We start from the raw sequence: 19,254 nt of genomic DNA, 5'->3' as shown, positions 1-19,254 counted from the left end.
CCTGAAGGAAACCAAGGTGGCATAGGAAATGATGTCAGCTGATTATCAGCTCTGAAAGGGGAATAATTACATCTATCTTCTTAAAACTGAGCTGACCCTGGTCCTTCTGAAGAGGCCTGGTAATCTAACCTCCAACAGCATGCTCATGCCATGCCTCATCACCTGCTAATTTCCACAGCAAAGACACTACCCACATCATGACTCAAGGTGACCCAAGCCATCACCAACAGACAGGATCTCCAGCTGGACATCTACACTGGTGTCCAGTGGACAGCAGCACGCTGGGGGCATTGTACACGTTGACAGCCCAGATTCAGACATACATAAAACAAGTCCTACTTGCTGCATGTAAATATTACAGCAACAGCCTGTCAATGCAGATGGCTCATTGAGCCAAACTGACCTGGTTTAAAACACGGAATAATTTTGCAGCTACAATGAGAACATTTTCTCTGGTTCCAAAATGTCCACCCCAGCCTGATATGGACATTAAGGATAAAAAAAATTTGAGTAGACAGACTAAACAAAACCAATAGTGCATTTAAATATTTATATTAGCAATTGAGACATGGCTCTCTGTTTTAGTACTCTTTGCAATGCCTTGGACCAGTGGTTGGTAGTTTACCTGTCTTCAGCTGTTTATACCTTCTGAGGAACTTCCTTAACTGCCCTGAAACAAGTTCACTTCCTGAAGGGCAAAGCCAGACACTCAGCACCATGTGTTTACAAGTGTGCAATACAAAGGGAAAAGAAGAAGGAGGAAGAAAGGGAAAGAAATACCTAACAATTTAGTGACTGTAAATAGAACAGCCTCACGGCAAATAACTTTCTTATTTCTTTAAAAGCTGATTAAAGATGCTACAGCATCATGTAGGAGGGTTTTCTGAGTACTTAGATGCTGACATTAAGGAGAACTTCCAATATTGAGCACAAAATGTTCCGCAAAGGCTAACCACATCAGCCTCCAGAGATGATGCTGCATCCTAAGGGGTTATCTGTAACAGGAAGTGGAAGGATGCCTTAGCCACACTATGTACATTATACATGTAGAAACACACATGCAAGAATAGCTCCCCTGGAGACACCCCTGTTCCACAGTAAGAGCAGTCACCAGAGAAGTTACCCTGCAGTAAGAACAGTATTGTCACTTCACACCCAACTTTATTATGGACTAGCTTCCCTGTGTGTTCAAACCATCTACTTGGGATAATTTCTGCCCTTTCTTCCCTGCCCTTTATTCTGGGCACCAAATAGAAACTGTGGGAGCGCACAGTGCCAATTTGAGATGCTAGTTTTTCAATGCCACTGCACTTCGTAACTCCAGGCTCTGCATCCCAAGAGCCTTTCTTCACAGTAGGCGGTGGCCATGTATAATCAGGGTACCAGTAAAATTCCAGCTTGTTTTTAAGTCTACAAAGGTACCTTCCCATTCCTTTAGCACACGAAGAAGAAGGCATGAGGAAGCATAGACATTCATGCCAATGGACATAAGTGACACAGGGAGTTGAATCAAGACACTCTTCTACTACTGGGACAAAACCACAGAATTGTTTTCTTTCCTTTGATAACTTGTTTTCTGTTAATTGACATGTTAAAAATTATAATTTTAACACTGTTACCCTATTAAAACTTAAGGGGTAAAAAAGCTCTCCCAATTCAGTAGGCAGACTTTTCTGTCAGCATCCTTAATAAAAGAATCTAACTCCATAAGAGGTCATTCATTTAATCAGCCATGTTTAGCAACTCAAGATCAGTCAAGAGGTGATATTGCCCCATAGTTCAAGCTATGGAGCTCTGTGAGAACCAGGGTTTACCCCTCAACATGCCACATCTTGAAAACAAGTTAGAGGTTTGCTTTATTTCATGTGTAATAAAAAGTCCCTAGGGGTTACTATGATTTTGTTCAATGTCTCCCACAACAGAGATTTGGTTCATTTGTGGGCTCTTTAAACTACCATAGCACAAAAAGCAATAAGAATAAAAGCAGCCCTATAGACCTCTAACTGTAGGAACGGTGCTTTTATTCCAGGTCAGATACCTCAGCATCTCTAGCAAAAAGAAGAGAGGGGAATGAAAATAACAGACACGCATCTACCTTCTAAAAATACAAAAGAAGTTGGGACTTCAAATGGAGCTCTGATGCTGCATTCAAGTGTTGCTAAAGATGTAGAATCATGGGTCACCCGAATTTCTGTGCTCAGCCCTGGACCTGACAGCTCTCCATTGGCTTGCAAGGACAAGGGCCATTTCTCTTCAATGTGACTATTTCAGAAGACCTGTAAGAAGCACTTTTTGCAAAGCAGTAAGAAGGGAGGGGAGGATAACCTCAGCAACTGCTTCCCTGGCACAGGGGACCATAGGCAGCACAGCTGTTCTTTTTAGAAATGTCAGAGAGGAAAAAAGATTTGCCGTGGGAGTTGTCATCGGCAGACAGCGCAATAGGCGATTCCAGAATAATGCTTGACACAGTCATAATCTTTTCTTGAAAACATTGCTTAGGAAGCCTAGGTCTGACTAACTTTACAAATAGCAAAAACCACTTGAAAAACAGACATGTAAATTATAAAATCACTTAAAATCCTGTTTCCCTGTTTCTCTCTGACAAGGGAGAGCACAGGCGTGTCTCAGCACAGATGCTACAACTGTGATATATACCAGTTGTATATATCCAGTCCCTCTATCGGCCCTCTCCTGCCTGGTCACAGTCTGGTCCAGGGAATGTCAACAGGAAGATTTCAAGCTGTACACGTGGCTCCACCACTCTCCCTTCATCTGCCCCCTTTGCCAGCCACCCACTGCAGGGAAGGTCTGTGCAGGGCCAGTTGTCCCATCAACACCCACAGAAAATAATGCAAGGCTGTCCCTTGGGCCCTGCCGGAAGTCAAGCACCTTCAGAGACAAAACATGATCTCAAGGTCATTTTAAAATCCTACCAATATTTGCCCACACAGTGAGCCACAGTGGCTCTCAGATGGACATGGTCTGCCCCCTCCTCCTTGGTGCCCAGGGCCTGCCCAAGTGGGAGGATGGGGGAAGTGTCATACAGTGCCAGACTTATCTGCCAGGAGATGGGGAAAAAAATCACTCAGAAGCTTTTTGAATGAAGAAGATTCAAACCGTAAGCCCTGAATTTCCCTGTAGTCAACAGAAAAATCCCAAACCTGAACCCTCTGCTTTTTGTGCCCAGGATGCTGAGGTAAAATGGAGATGTCAAAATGATTCCTACTTCATCCCCATTACTGTGGTCAGCCACAGGTGTGGTGAGAGCGGACCAGGATTCAGCCCTAGCCTATAGTTACACTGTTCGTCTTCTGTAGCTTATGAGACAGGCAGCAAGTCCATTCACCCCAAAACCCCTTGAAGCCTTCTGTGGCAATTTGGATGACCCTTAAAAGGACTAGCTTCAACACTGGAGAAAAATCATGACCTTTCTGCACTCTTGCCCTTTAGCAGATCTGACTGTTCAGTGGTGGGTTGCTGTTTCATCACCGGCCTGTGACTGTTCTGAAAACATCCATCTTCTAAGGGACTTTCTGGTCAGTGTTAAAGTCATAGAGTTTGTGTCTTCCAATGCAGGGAGACAAATTTCAACAAAAAAAAAATGAGGAGAAAAGTCACAATTTTGTAAGATCTATTGTCATGAATCTACCATTGTCATGAGGGACTGGAAAAGTGGGGCCTGAGGTTTTACAAAGCTCCCACACAGGGGTGTGTTTTTCTGGAGGGAGGGGGAGGTTGTCACAGAGATTGCAGAAGCTGGAGTCCATGGCATTTTATTTGTGTTGTTTCAACTCATATGCCCTTAAGGGATGTTCTGGTTCTTAAAATTGCTGTATCTGCTAAAAAACACATGGTGTGAATCAGTGTGGTTAGATGCTCCTTTCCCCCCCAGTTTTTTTTTTTGATCTCTATTATTCTTTCTGCTATATAGGTGTAAAAAATAGAAGTTTGCCTATGTATGCAAGACCTCATTTTCTTCCTAATTCATTCCAATGAAATTCAAGAGAGTAATTTGCTAAAGTCAATGGAATAATATCTGTATAGAACTAATCTAAATGAGGAAAAAATCAAGCATGTTGATATTACTCTCTTCATTACTTCTTCCATCTTCCATGGATTCCTCTGAGTACTGGAATAGCAGGTAGAGTAACAACTAGAGACAAGGTCCTTGAATCAAACAAGTCAACCAGGTAAAAGGAATTGAATGATGTAGGGAAACAACCTATGACCCCTATTTTCTTGGTTTATTTCATTTTCACTGTTTGTAGTGGGTTTTGTAGGACAGTTTGCAACTCCTTCAGTAGTTTCAGTCCAGTTGGTAATTTAACTATGCAAAGGATCAGTTGATAAAACTTTGATTAGATGCCAGTTCTACAACTGAGATATTTCACGGCCTGGCTTAACCTATGTTTAGTCTAACTGATAAATGTTTAGAGTTCACCAAGGCTGCTGAAGTGAAGTTAATATAAAGGGAGTCTCATCAAACCTGGTCAATCCATAAAGCTTTTTTTGTTTTTAACCTTCAACTCCCCACATTTTACTGAAGTTACGCTCTGCAGCTTAAATTCACGATTTACTCATGCATTAATCTATAAATTTAAAATAAGTATAACCAGCTGTCCTGGGTTACAGTGTAAAATGTGCCAAAAGGAAAAAAAAATATATTCTATTACCATCTTCAGGAGCTGTTGAGACCAGGTGGGGTGGTGCTCCCTGCCTCCCCCCTCTGGATTATCTCCTGTCAATGGGCACAACAATGCCTTATCGCCTGACCCATCGGTAACTCGCTCCTGGGCTATCTCCTGTTAATGGCCCATCAAGGAACTGCCTCACGACTCCCCATCCCATTGTGAGATGCTCCGCCCGGGAAGGGGGGGGAAGGAGCCAAGCAGTCCATGCCAAATAAAAACGGAGATTTTGAACACCCTAGCAGCCTTCCTTCCACTGGATTCCCAGAGGAGCTTTTCCCCCCACTGGAGTTCCAGAGGACAAGAGCTACCTACCTACCACTGGACCTTCGGAGGAAGACCAGACTCTTTTACCTGATTGCTGCTTCCACAGAACTACATCCATCGCTTCAGGAGGACTGCAGCCAGCATCTTATCGGACTGCTACTGCCACCCTAACAGGGTGTCAGGTTGTATTCCTGACTCTGTCAGTGTAAACAAGTGGGTTGTTTGTTTTTCCCTGCCTTGTGTTATATATATATATATATATATTAGTAAAGAACTGTTATTCCTATTCCCCATATCTTTGCCTGAAGGCCCGTTAATTTCAAAATTATAATAATTTGGAGGGAAGGGGGTTGCACTTTCCATTTCAAGGGAGGCTCCTGCTTTCCTCCACAGACACCTGTCTTTTCAAACCAAGACACCAGCTCAGAGTTATACCATGCTGCAATAGTGCAAGGTGATGGAAGACACATGGCTTGGCATGCTCAGCACCATTGGAGTTAACCACAAGGGTCCTTGACAGATCAAGTCAGCCAGTTTCTCTCTTTCCCTTTCCTCCTTACTCTCCTTGAACAAGACACTCAAGGGAATAGCCCTTCCACAGACTATTTCACTGTTTCAGACTGGTCAGGTGCTTGGAGATTAAGAGAAGGGAGCAGACAGGGTCTCACCACCACGACAACAGGGAGGACAGGACTTGTGCAGCCCCAGCAGAAGTGTCTCTCCCCAGACTGATTGAACTTATCAGCTTCAAGTGACTTTGAAATTATGGATGAGTGATCTCTATTCACCTACCACAGTTAAATTCAAGACCAGCGTACTCTGTCCTTATTTGATCTTGAATCTGTGCATTCACTGCAATGGTTACAACAGAGTCTGTGTCCAAGAGCACCTTATGTTTTTAAAGCGGTTCAATTCTCTTTCACCAGACAGAATAAACATGCTGCTGTCATGCTGTGCAGTGTTCAAGGCCATGCTTCCCTGATAACCTTGATCCTTTGATACTGCTGTACCAAGCAGAGCAGACGTGTTGGAGACACAACTGCAGAAGTGTAAAGAAAATAGGAGTTGAGAGGAAGCAAGGGAAGACAAAGATTTAGGTAGCTAGGAGTAGCCAAGTTCAAAACAGCTAAAGAAAACAAAACACAGCCTAGCACTGGTGATGACAGAGACTGAATGAGCATTACAAGTCACGTCAAGGGAACCAACAGAAAGATTCCTATCTGAAGAGTTTCATAACTGTGTCTTCTCTCAAGACATATATAGGGTGGAAGCAGCCGATTCACAGTTGGCATTAAGAGAGTTTATGTAACACTGCAAAAAGATAAGCACCTATTTAAGAGCTAACTGTTATTTTTACCCAACACGCAAGCAAATCAAGTGCTCTTATCACAGACAAAAAACCTTCATGCTGTCAGCTGTGAGTTCTCCTGGTGTTGTAGACCACCACAGGGCACAAAATCACTATGGTATTTTTTGCATTGGTTGTCAACCTCTATTTGCTGGGAATTTGAAAAACAGAGGAGACATGGAGCACAGGGAGATCTGAACAACAATGAGCAGACCTTAACAAAAAGCAAAGAGACCATCACAAATCTGTGAAATGCATTTTCTCTCTAAGAAAGGTACTGAGTTAGCAAAAATATGAGGGATGTAACTAAGAATCTGCTGAAGAGGGAAGGGAGATTGTTATGAGGTAGGTGGAACGGGACCAAATGCATTTTGGAAATATCTGGTATGGATTACAGTTCCTCAGCTCTAGAAGAGGGTTACTTGGTCTTGGCCTTTCTTTATAAATTTCTTTGGTTCACCTGTGTCACAAAAAAGGCAGATCTGTGGGACTTTGCATTTGTTTGCTTTGTCAGCTCAACATATTAAGTGCAAGTTTATACGTACACTATATATCTTATTAAATGCTCTGTCCTGCTTTGGTCTATTCTCTTCTGATTTATTTTGAACTCAAAGACCATAACTGTAAGTGCCTTCAAACCTGCAGATGCTCAGACCACTGGGGAAAGGGCAGGAAAAAAGTGAAATGCATCAACCATTACTGTCCAACTTCATTACACTCATGCCTTGGAAGGATAAAATAAGAATGTGCTGGAATTTAATCTCCTCTGAGGGAAGAAACTGGAAGCAGCATGTTTGCTAGAAAGAACACACACTCAATGCACTAAAAATCATCAAGGTATGCAAAATTTAAAAATTAACACTGAGAAAATTTACAGACACAACACCAAAGAAAGTACATTTATATGGCCATACACTTGACCCACGACAGCACAGAACAGGTGGAAAGCAGATATGAAGGATACAGCAAGTCCCCAGCACTGGAGGCTGTGCAGGATGTGTAGGACTCTGCCAGTCCTATGCCAGGGCCCAGGATGTGCAGGACTCTGCCAGTCCTATGCCAGGACCCAGGTGACAGCAGGGGGGCATGAGGACAGCAAGGATTGCAGTAGCCACAACTGAGTGCCCAAGGCAAGATCTTATCAGCATTTCCAGACTGATTCACTAATATCACTAGTATCAATATTTCCATCACAGTCTGGGTTGGGGCAAAGCAACAGCAACTGACACAACAGATCACAATGACAACTGTAACCGCAGCAGTGCCAGGGGCAAAAAAAGAAACACCAGCATATACACAGCTGCATTTGGGAAAGAATTGTATTCCTCCTTTCTCCAGGAGTGCCAACTTCCTGCTGGAATTACAAACCAGGTAGTAATGCTTGAAGGAGACGTGTGCCAAATGTTTAAACCAGAACCAGTGGCGAGGCTCCTTTGGGAGCTGACAAGGGCAAGCCATAACCACCTCCTGGGATTCCCACTCCCACTGCAAAACCTGTTTGGCAAAAGGGCTGTGTTGCAACATGTGCTCTTCATATAAACTGCTTATTTCTGACTGTAATTTAGGCTCTTGGCAGGAGACACTCACACATATCAAGCGAAACAGCCTTGCTCATCCATATCAACCTACACATCCTCTTATAGTAGCAGCAGCACAGCATACACTCTGCTTCCAGTTGTCTCCTGTGGACAGGACAGATTTGGTTAGTCATGCCCATCTCCTCTCCATAAAAGCCTGCTCCACAAGGGATGTTTTCCAGCTTTTCATACTGTTGAGTTATAAAATCCACAAGTGAAGGGACCTCTGTGGAGGCTCCTATGAAACCATTTCACTACTCATTTTACATTGGAAGGAAGGTTAAAAACAGTGGGACATCACCAGTGCTAACTGAATGTTAAAAATAACATACAACAGTTATATGCTTATCACACATGGGAGGAAAAAATACCTGAATTATGCTTTCAAAAATAGTACTTTCTGTTCTTAATAAAACACAAAACATAACAAGGCTGTAAGTCTAGTAATCTTATCAGTTCACCAAATTCTGCAGAGGAGAAGGGAAAATACAATCTTTAGAGCATGTCAGATTCCCATTGTCCTCTATTTAAGAAGTTACTAAATTATTGAAATCCTACATTAAGAATATATTACACACTGTCTAGTGAATGGTGGAACTGCAATGTGTAATATAGAGAGAGATGTGAGCGTCCCAATATATGCACATGAAATGACTGGCTGACCTCAAAGACTTGCTTCCTTTCAAGAGAGTTGAGGAGGCAAAAACAAATCCCAAAGTAATACACTGATTATTGAATTTTGTAGCTGAAATATATACACTAAAGATATTTTATTCATTTATTTTACATTATTTAGGTAAATAATATGTAGTGAGTCAGTAGAAGAGCAAATTAAAAATGAGCAAGGCTCCAGCAACTGCAAATATCTTGTCTCAACCTGACTTCATGCCATGTGTCATGGAGCAAGACAACTGCAAAAGGGTAGAAGAGTCAATGGTGATTATTTCCTCTTCACCTAGGTATCCATTATACTCAGCTCAGTGTCTTGATTAAAAGTAGTACAACAGACATTGCCAAGAAATATGGTTTGATTTGTCCACTGTTACAGTTGGCCTCTTCTTCATATCAGAAGGACATATTGTACAATATGTAGAAGTTACGGATACTTCAAACTTCGGGGGGGGGGGGGGGGTGGTGTTGGTGTAAATATTGTACAACACCTGTTGCAATCTCCAGCCGTTTCACTAGGTTGCTCCTGAACTTGCTTCAGTCTATATTCAGAATCTTTTGTCAATTAATAAATTATATGAATGGATAAAGCATGCTCTAGAGAGAGCCCAAGGATTCACTGGCTAAATTCAGTCTTCACCAGCTGCAACTTTGCCGAGGCCTAGGGGTGCATTCAGCTTTCTAAGGTGTTTAAAAAAAAAAGTTCACGTTCTTAATCCCAAAATAGAGTTCAGCTCTAAGCCATGAATACTTCAGTGGTAGTGGGGTTTTAATCATGACATATCACATGTGATTGACTAACAGATACCTTCACTGAGGTACCAGTTCAACACAGAAGGACCAGCCTGGATCCTCCTTTTGAAACAGGAAGCCCCAAGCAGACACATCTATGCTGTCACACAGGCTATGCGATTAGTCCAACATTACCAGTGATACTATAAAACCTCTGCTTTTGTGTTCTGTGCTGTTGGCATCCTCATGCACCAGGTCACTACTTGGCTCAGGGGGGGTACACTTTGGACATGCGGTCACATGTCAAGCTGCAGAAAATCAGTTCTAGTTCCTGAATGATAGCTCTGCTCATGCAGAAGGTCACGAGACACAGCCAGATGCTCTGTAGTCTAAGGACCTTGAAGGCAGATTCCCTGAAAAGGTCAAGAGTGTTAAAAAAACCCAAGACAACCCTCAGACCTACTAGTCTGCTTCTCTACAGTGAACTGAGCGGTGTTGCCGCTGATCTCAGAACCAGTATTCAGAGCAGGATTTAAACTATGACAGGCACAAGAGCTCTGCAAGAGGAGTGTTTATCCTCGCATTGCAGGACAGCCCAGTTCTGCCAGATTTGTCAGAGAAATAGCTCAAGGAAAAATATCCTTGTCACGCTGCCAGTGCCAGTGCTAAACTAGGTTAATTGTCAGAGATGCGGAGGTCGGCCAAACTTGCAGCATACGGCCTGTATGGCTTAATGTCAGATGAGAAATGAGAGTCTGTTGCTTGTGAGTAACCACCGACCTCCTGCAACTCCCATCACCTCACTCCTTCCTTGTACCCTGCCAGTCCCCTAGTGCCTTGCCCTCTCTGGTCCCCATCCCAAAGTGGATTGCCTGTTGTGAAGCAGCTTCTGAGTAGGCTAAGTTTTGCCCTCTTCGTGCTCCCGTTACATGGCCAAGGCATGTAAGCATATTTCTTTTGTGCAGCCTACACAAAAGTCAGACATAACTGAGATATAACTCACGCATGAAAAGAAACCTTTCTGCCAACCATAATTGTTGCATTGCCTTTCCAGCTTGGCAGGGTTTCACTTTTTCTGGCTGGCTCATGTTTTACTTTTGGCAACAAAGTGTATTGATTGAGATGGACATTGGCCAACATTGGCCTTTTCCAAAGGTGTGAGAAGGCTCCAGCCATGAGAAAACATTCCAGCAGAGTAAAAGGTCTAATTTTGATCTCAAGTGTCTGTAGGTAGCTGTGAATGGAGTAAAGGCAACTTTCATGCACACACAAAAGGAATGAAGCAGAATCTTTCTCAAAGTATAACTGAAGTGCCAACTTTCATTACACACAAAATTCCCAGGCAGAATCAACAAATTCTTAAAGCTCTCAAAGGGTTTTTGGTTTCTGGAGCTGTCCCAGAGAAATTTATTTCTGCACCTAGAATCACAGTGCTGGGGAAAAAGATGCTAACCAGTAACACTTACTCATACCACGAAAGTGCAGCACACTCTAACCTGGGTTGTGGAACCTGTGAGGACAGGTACTGTCTCTGGAAGAGGATGTCAGAAGGTGGGAGAGAGACCCAGACCCCACTGTACTGCTAAGGGGAAAACACTGCATATTTACCAGAGTGCAATAAGTCCTTGGTCAAAGAGTGACCGAACAGTCGTGGTCAATGGAAATGACCACTTTCTGCTGTACCTCCTATGCTAGCAGCATAGCCTGTATCAAACACTCCCAAATACAACACCTAATGTATTTAGAAAATTCAATTTGGATGCCCGAACACCGTGAATTTAGACTACAACTCCTCCTGCACTATTAAGAATAATGTAGTGTATTTGCAGTTCACCTACATGGGCTTCTGCCTGGGGGCTTTCAGGCCATATTCATACTAAAATATCCAGTTTTCCGTGCAATTCTAAAGTCTGGAAATACAAAGGGAGAAGAATGATAGAGGCAGGGTCAAAGCATGGGAGTGGAGGGGAATAAACAAAGTTAAGGACTGGAAGAAGTACAAAGCAGAAGGCAGGAGGAAGTGCAAGTGACAGGTCTAGTGGAGTGGGGTTGGACACAAGGCAGTGAGGGGACAGGATGGGGAAGTGACACTAGTTGTTGCTAGAGATTTTGGGAGAGATCTCAGCAGTCTGAAGGAAAAAGCAACTCTTTAGAAGACCTGCTGCTTTGCAGAGAGCTTGGGGAGAAACAAAGGGAGCCCAAGAGCCCGCAGTGCCTACTGCTCCCCTACACCATAGTTCCTGCTCAGACTTGGTATAAGATAATATCCAGATCAGAAGCTTTCCCAAAGAGAATATTTGAGACAGGAAGAGTGAGGAACTGAGAAGATCATATTTCTTGCTTCCAAGCAAGGCGTTAGGATTTGTCATGTTTCCATCCTGGCCTCTTTGTGAAGCTGTAGCATAGGGGTGAAGCTAATGGGCAGCCCTTGACGCACCGATGCCTTTCTGTTTTCATTCACCTCAGTTCTGCTTTTCTTGAGAGACATCCAATTCTAGTACACTGGAAAAGACCTTTCACATTTTATCTGAGTGTGCTTTGTCCTGGCTATTTAACACAGATATTCTAAACATTTCATTTATATTTTCATTCAAGAATCTTTCCATTCAAGCCTTACTTTCCAACACTTTCAGCTTTAATTAACCTCACAGCTTAACTCCGGCTCAGATTTCCATACACACAGCTTTGCACACAGTAAGGAGCTCAACACGTTGCTTTTTCAGTGGACTAACACGTGAGCCCAAAAGGAGCTCCAGACTTTTCAATTTTGTCACAAATAATGCGTGTTCTGTGCTCCCCAGCCTCTGTGAAGCTAATTTCACAAGGACAGACTTAAAGCCATACCCAAGTTTCCCCACTGAGTTGAACAGAAATTGAAGAACTTGGCCACATGGTCAAGCTCAGTGCTGGAAGGGGGCCAGGAGGGTACACCTAATAGCTTGAACAAAAGTGTTCTCACCGTAAAAAAAGGTGTGCCCAAGACACTAGAAGACAGCTGGCTCTTGAATCTCTTCTTTTTAAATTGAATGAAGAGAGAAACTAAATTTTACTGGCTATTCCGGCCCAAAGTGCTGTTTTGAAATTTAAGAGTAGTTATCGTATAAAAGTTATGTGGGGAAACTTGATCCAGTTAATTTGGTGAGATCCCTTTGACTGTTTCATGTAAAACTTTGCTGGGTAAGAAAAAAAAAAGAAGTAATTTTTTGCAGGCAGGAATAGATTGTGCATTTCACTCTAACAAACAGTAGATTTTAAAAATAATGGCTTGATTCAAATTAGTGGGGTGAATCTAGCTGGTGGATTACCAGCAGTGACTAAGGCCAGGAGCTGTTTAATCCTTGGAGGAAAGCAGCACCAGCCAGCGTGGCTGCCACCGGCTCCTCAGTACTTGACCTGTGCTGAGCACACGCAATACCCAGCACCCTCCCAGGCACCCACTTGGTCAGCACAGCCACATGTCAAAGGGGGATTAGGTTGGAAACCACACCACGTTTCCCACGTGACTGAGGTTCTCAGAGGGACAAAGCGAGGTTATTCACTGCCTAGGTTTGCAACCTCCTTCCCCTCATAATTTTATTTCTAAGTGGCTCATTGAGCTGAAAGTGCAGAAAATACTTCTATTGAGAAATACTCTGCTGCACAGGTCCTGCTTTGACGTGAGAGTCATAGTGATGGAGGCTGGCATCCCTCGGTGTGAGGAGTACCACCAGGTCGTCACCCCCAGGAGAGCCTCCTGCAGTGGCCAGTGTCTGCCTCTCTATCCGCACACCTTTTTTTAACCAGGGGGAAATAACACACACTGACTTAAAAGAATACTTGAGCAAGTATTTCCTGTCTGAAGATATTTTAGATAAGAAAAAAAGAGAACAGATGCCTGTTGAAGCAGTTTTACAAGGATATAAAGCATGGATCCTGGACTGGGGGCTCCTCAAGGCCCATGTAGACCTTTATGCTGCTGAAAGCCATTGGGCTGGTGCGGCTACATCCCACCATCTCCCAGAAATTCCTCGAGGGACATCTCACAGATTTCTCTTGTCCTTCTGCCAGGTGTTTCCATGGGTTTCCCTTCAGAAGGGAGTACTCTGGCTTACCATGGGCTGCTCTTCATGATTTGACTAAGAGCAAGGACAAGAAGACCATCTTCCCTGAGAGCTTTGCTGTGGGCCAGGGAGGAACAACAGGCAACAGCCAGGGTAGTGGTTTTAGTGCAGGCAACAGTGTCAGGACATTATGTATTTGCTTGCTAAGGATACCTATATAATTGTCAGACTGCTAATAGAAAACTAAAAATAACAGCACCTGACGTCCGTCCCACCAAGTGCCATTACAACACATCCACACACCTCTCTTTCCTACCTGTGTGGCACCTGGCTGAAGCGCAAAGGTCGGACATAGCCTTTCTCCAACTTCATTTCTCCTCTTTGACTCTCCTAAAATCCCCTCTTTATTTCTCAGATGGATTCCAGAGCCTGTGTCTCCAGACAGGCTTTGGGCCACGCTGTAATCCCTATTCCAGAAGCTGCCTGTTCATGAAAAAGAATGGCCTCGAACTAAAGAGAACCCCGCCAGTGCAACACAAATAACCTAACCTTTGTTTGAATGGAGTAGAAGGCAAGAGATGAGCTGTATGAGCAAGAGGGCAGTGTGAATCCCAGTGCCCTTACTCTTCCTCTGGTGACTGCCAGCCAACAAAATAGTGAGTCCTGACTTAGGCCAGTGTTTGTACTGGCCAGCTACCAAAGATAGTGTGATAATGAAAAAAAAATGTTTTCCACCTACTACAGTCTAGTTTTGAGCTGTGTGGCAAGCCATCAGATAAGCTACACGAAGATGCCTCTGTGGTGTTTGGGGCACAAAAGGGCTGGGCAGTAAACCTGTGCCCTGAGGTGCCAGACTGTCCTGAACACCAGTGCCCATGCTGCCTCTCTCACAAAACTTTGCATGAAAAACTTCCTGCAGGCAAGTGCCTGAGCAACAGAAGCAGCAACCTGTAGGTCATAACATTTCTGTAAACTGATTAAACAGGACCAAAACCAGTATTTCTGTTTTTCTTTCAACTGCTGCTATTAGGGAGGACCTTGAATTCATCCCACAGTACATCAGTGCCTATGCCACATCCAACAGCAGCCAGAGGCACCAAGTACATGTGGAGAAGAGATTCTTGAAACAAGCTCGAACAGCCTGATGACCTTTTGGATGTCAGCCCCAGCAAATCCTGCTTCCCACTGTCGCAGCCAGAGACAGAGCAGTGCAGGAGGTCCCAGGCACCAGCTCCTGACGCCAGGTAGCATCCAGGGCTGGGCACCGGGGAGGGGACATGCACCTCCCATTGCTGACAACTGAAGATGCACGTCCAAGCCCCAGTCCACACCCACTCCATTAAGAACGACTGACGACATCCAGCAAGACTAACATCTCTGTGTGTTAGAAGGCTAAATAAATAAGAGATAAATAACTACGGTACGTTGTGGCCCTTTATCCTGGGGGAACCTGAACCTGAATTCACCAAGAAAGCAAGTAGGCTGCTCTGCGCCTGTGCTCAGATTAATCTCATCAGTTTGTTTTCCTGGAAACTAGATGTCCCAGATGCCATTGTTTCCATTATAAGTGTTCATCTGCTCTGTTTTGAGCTTGATTGCTCCTGTAGCCTGCTTGGCTTAACTGTTTCTTTGTTTGTGTGGTTTGGGTTTTTTGTTCGGTTTTGTTTTTTTCCAAATTAATGTTCTTAAACAAAATGCCAGTAAATTAAAATGAGGGCAGAGCTGCAACCCTCAACAACAGATTTGTTAAATGTTTAAAAACACCTACAGCATACAGAAATCCTGAGCTGTTGTAAGCAGCGTGACTGAATTATTAATAGTTGCCATGCATATCACACAAGAATTTCGAAAGGGGACTTTGTGTTTCTGCAAAACACTGCTATTTTCGTCTGACAGTAGAGAGAAAATCATCTAGAAATTAGTCTCATTGGTATAATCACAACTACTAATAAAACATTCCCACTGTAGGCACAATACAGTCATTTTTCATTTTTGAGCAGAATTAGCCATTTCATTCATTATCTCAAGGAAGATCTTAAGAGTTTACAATTTGTTAAAATACAAACAAAATGCAATTAATTAAAACATACTGGAACAAATATCTATTTCTAGTCATGAAAGTCCTCTTAACTAGAACAATAGCATTCAAGCACAAATTAAACTACTATATTTTACAGATGATACCATAGAATACTTGTTTTATGGGTTGGAAAGATCAGCTATGGGGTTGTTTGAGGTGTTGTTTTTTTTTTAAAACATGAAGATATATGAATGGATTTCTACATTTAAATTTGCATTACAAAGAAAATAACATTCTGCTGTGGGCAAAACCAGAAATAGGGGAAATTTTTTCTTGTCTCAAGTGAATTATTTCTGGTGAAAGGCTTCTCAGTGTTTTGCTACAGGCATATAGCTTTACATACAGAACATTATGCATGTACACACAGAGAGCGCTCTACTGGGGGTGTCTATCCTGATGCCCTCCTCTATGCCCAGCTCCCCTGCAAAGCTATTTATGGCAAGTAAAGAAAAAAACCCCACAGATTAAGAAATGGAAAAAAATAAACCCAAACCAAACAACCATCGAAAACATTGGCACAGAAAAACAAATTGATAAGGAAAAAGGCAGCTTCGCTCAGTATGTCTCAGCTGCTTCCAAAGCAGAAAGCAATGGGGACGTACTGCTATTATTAGCCCTCTGGATGGGAAACAGCTAGTTTGCAGCACGGTTTGAAGCTGTTGGTAAGGCGTTGCGGGATTTTCTTCACACGTACACACACACGCAGACCCACAGGCAGACAGACTGACCCCTCAAAACACTCATGGAAAGCCCCTTCCCGCCGCTTGGGTGAGACAGACAGACAGAGAGCACAACGCTGGCGCGACTGTGCGTACTCACAGCTCAGAGTACAAGAAGTGCAGGTTGCCCACATTGTCTATGTAGTTTGCAGGACTTAGCCAAGGTAGGACCAGTAACAGGAGAGCCTTCATTTTCAGTGCGGGGCTGGCACTGCTGCTAGGTTTCCTCCTTCCCACTGTATCTCTGTGCTGGTGGGACACACAACTTGAAGCTTTTTTGCCAGCCAAGCCACTTCTAAGCGAGCCTTTCCGTTTCAACGTAATGGTAGCACATTATGAATCGAGCTTAAATCCCTTAAACGAAGCTACACTGCAAAAATCATTGACCTGTAAGAGGATTACTCGATCTGACTCTCGGCTGGGTAGATGTGAGGGTTTAGGGACAGCACAGAGTGGTTGGCGAGACAGTGACTTATGCTGCAGAGGAGAGCGATGCTCGGGGAAGAGACCTGCCTCCTGCAGGATTCAGAGTGGTTCTTCAGAGGCAGCTGGTATGTTTACATCACTGCCCACGAGCAGATGGGTTACGAGCTAAACTGCATCACGGAAGGGTGTAGATGTCTGTCAAGGGGGGGGGAGGAAATGTCCCCCATGGAGTGTTGAAGCAGACTATATAAGAAAACCACACCTTTTTAAAGTAAAACACCACAAAAGATCACAGGCAACGGCTGGCTGTTTGCATCTCAGTCCGAATTCCCCAAATCCAGTCAGATGTTTTTGTGCAAGCATAAATCACGTAGTAATACAAGGACAAGTCTCCTCTAGGGGATTTTCTTGGTCTTTTTTGAAGGATGCAAGAGCAAATATTCTAAATAAGGATGCTTCCAATGGACTACTCCATGGTAACTGGCATTTAAAAAAATAATACATTTCTCTCAAATTACGAAGCATAAAACAGCAAACTCACCTTGTCCCATCAGTGACCTTGCCTCTGATCAGGGCAAACTTTAATTTTGTGAGAACTAGTATGGGTCTGAGTCTGAATCATGCAAGAAATGCGAGGACTGCCTACTGCCCTGGTGACTCTAGTGGAGTCTAATTTATTCACTGAGAACACAGATCATGTTCTGTTGAGATTTCAGATGGGCTCTGAGCTGTTCTTGACACAGGCATTGGATTGTTTATGATTTTTTTAATTAGAAAAATTACACACTTTCTCTCCGCTCTATTGATTCACTGGGGATAAATAGAACAGCATCAGCTCAGTCTGCTCAATCTATGGCTGGGCATGTTGGAGCACAATATTGCTCTCCTTTCCTGCCCTGCCATGAGTTGGAGGTGGAATAGCAAGAGAGGTTTCTGCATTTCTGAGAATTAAATTAGACAGAGGCATAAAATACCTTTGTCAATAATTGATTAATGCCGTGCTTAAAAAAAAAAATAAAGGTCTCTGCACAGTTTTTGCAAGTACAAGGTTGCAGAAGTCCCCCTTTAAGGGTCACTCGGAAAGTTCTGTCCTAATTCTTCCCTCTGGTGGGAATGCCAGTGAGCCAGTGAGGCTGTGCCACCCACCCCCTGGAAAGCTGAAACCCCCAGCAGCAAAGGTTTATCATGATTTCCTGCTCCCCTGCCTTCGTCTTTTGGCCTTAAGGTAACTCATACCTCCACACCATCCTGAGGAAGGAAAATCCATGTCATGACTGGCAAGGAAGTAGCCACCCAGCCTGTGTAGCACTGTCTCATAATGCACTACCTTAGAGGCTTTAGGGGAAGGGAGACCACTGTTCCATCTCTCTAGTCTCCTGCTCCCTGGGTTTGCAAAGTCGGGACTTGGTGAAGGAAGCCTGACATAGGGGAGGAGGGACAGCAAGAGGCTGTGGAAATGTGTTACTAAGCCAATTCTTTCTCTTCCTGGTTGGGCTTCAGCCAAGCGAGCCAGAGGCATAGGATCTCGAAGATCCTGAGGGGAAAATACAGGCCATGGGCATTCAATAATAAGCACTGGAATAAAACCTGCCAGGCTCTTACATGGTTTACAACACTGCAATTCTGCAAGACATGTATGTGAAGGGTATCATTACCCTTCTCCTCCTTTACCTTAAGGAGATGAAACCAAGACACTGCAGTGACTTGTGCGTGTTCATTGAGGAAAGTCAACACTAGAAATCAGGGATTGTGTTAGTTGTGTGGTTTCTGTGTAAAAATAATATTCCAATTTTCTTATGTGTGGCAGGTTTTTTCCTGCTAGTTTTATGGCCACAGTACCACCATCTCAAAAAAAAAATGAAGACAGAAAGAAGGACCTAAAATACATTAAAATCAGCTATACATACAGCAAAGGGAAAGGGTATTTGCACTAGGGCCTCAAGATTTTGTGGTGGGAATCTGTAGAGAAACAATCTCAATGACAGCAGCTCACAGCAGACTGTCAGTCCCTTTACCTGCACTACTATTGAAATCAGTATTTGGGGCTTGTCAGAGAAGCACTGACCAAAGGCAGAAAATCATAAGTAACTTTGCTAGTTTTTCCCCTTAGCAGTGGAAAGCTAACGTTGCAGAACACCACTGGCCTGGGCTGGAGGCTGCTGCCACTGCCTCCTACGCCTTGAGCCATGCGACAGCAGCACCCTCAACAGGGAAAGCCATACCCAGAACTAGGTGGGCCAACAGAACTCAAACCCACAAACATCAAGCCTCTAGCCTGTGAAAAGTGGTCTTTTGACCTTTGCAAGGCATCAAGAAACCTTTGCTAATTTTTTTTCCAGTTTTAATAATGCAAAATGGTCACATTTGGGGGTTGGTTAAAGCACCATAACTTTGATGAATATCTTCAGTGAATAAATTCCTCATGAGAATCCAGATACTTCAGGAAATGATGTCTCCAGTTAAATGGGGATGTGTTTGAATGGCAGGCTGCAGAGCCATTTCCAGTTATGGGCTTCAAGACCCTGGAGCCTGAAGCCATGTGAACACACCTCTGTGATTCAGCTTGCCAGTGTGCTCACCAGTGGTGCTCTGACCTTTGGCATTACCATGTCTGTGCGGGAATGTGCCCCCAGCAGCAGTCTGGAGCCCTGCACTGGTCACCTGGGCTTCCTCCGCAATGCACAGGCAGAAGCATAAACCTAGGAACA

General features: G+C 43.7%; 1 protein-coding gene across 3 annotated transcripts in view; it reads right to left on the bottom strand.

Moving 5' to 3' along the window:
• The window catches only part of LNX1 (ligand of numb-protein X 1), a 68,825-nt gene that overhangs the window by 48,283 nt on the left and 1,288 nt on the right, over nucleotides 1–19,254 (bottom strand). The window contains exon 1 of one of the 3 annotated variants that reach the window (XM_086464100.1): nucleotides 16,221–16,312. The exons of the other annotated variants lie outside the window; for them this stretch is intronic. Within the exon in view, the coding sequence (XP_086320226.1) occupies nucleotides 16,221–16,312 (92 nt within the window). Of the gene's footprint in view, nucleotides 1–16,220; nucleotides 16,313–19,254 lie in introns of those variants that run through there. 3 annotated transcript variants of the gene reach the window in all.

This window comes from Leptosomus discolor, chromosome 4 (genome assembly GCF_034619465.1).
Source record: "Leptosomus discolor isolate bLepDis1 chromosome 4, bLepDis1.hap2, whole genome shotgun sequence".
NCBI classification, from domain to species: Eukaryota; Metazoa; Chordata; class Aves; order Leptosomiformes; family Leptosomidae; genus Leptosomus; species Leptosomus discolor.
The sequence above is the reverse complement of the archived record's forward strand: the minus strand, read 5'-3'. Positions and strand labels throughout refer to the sequence as shown.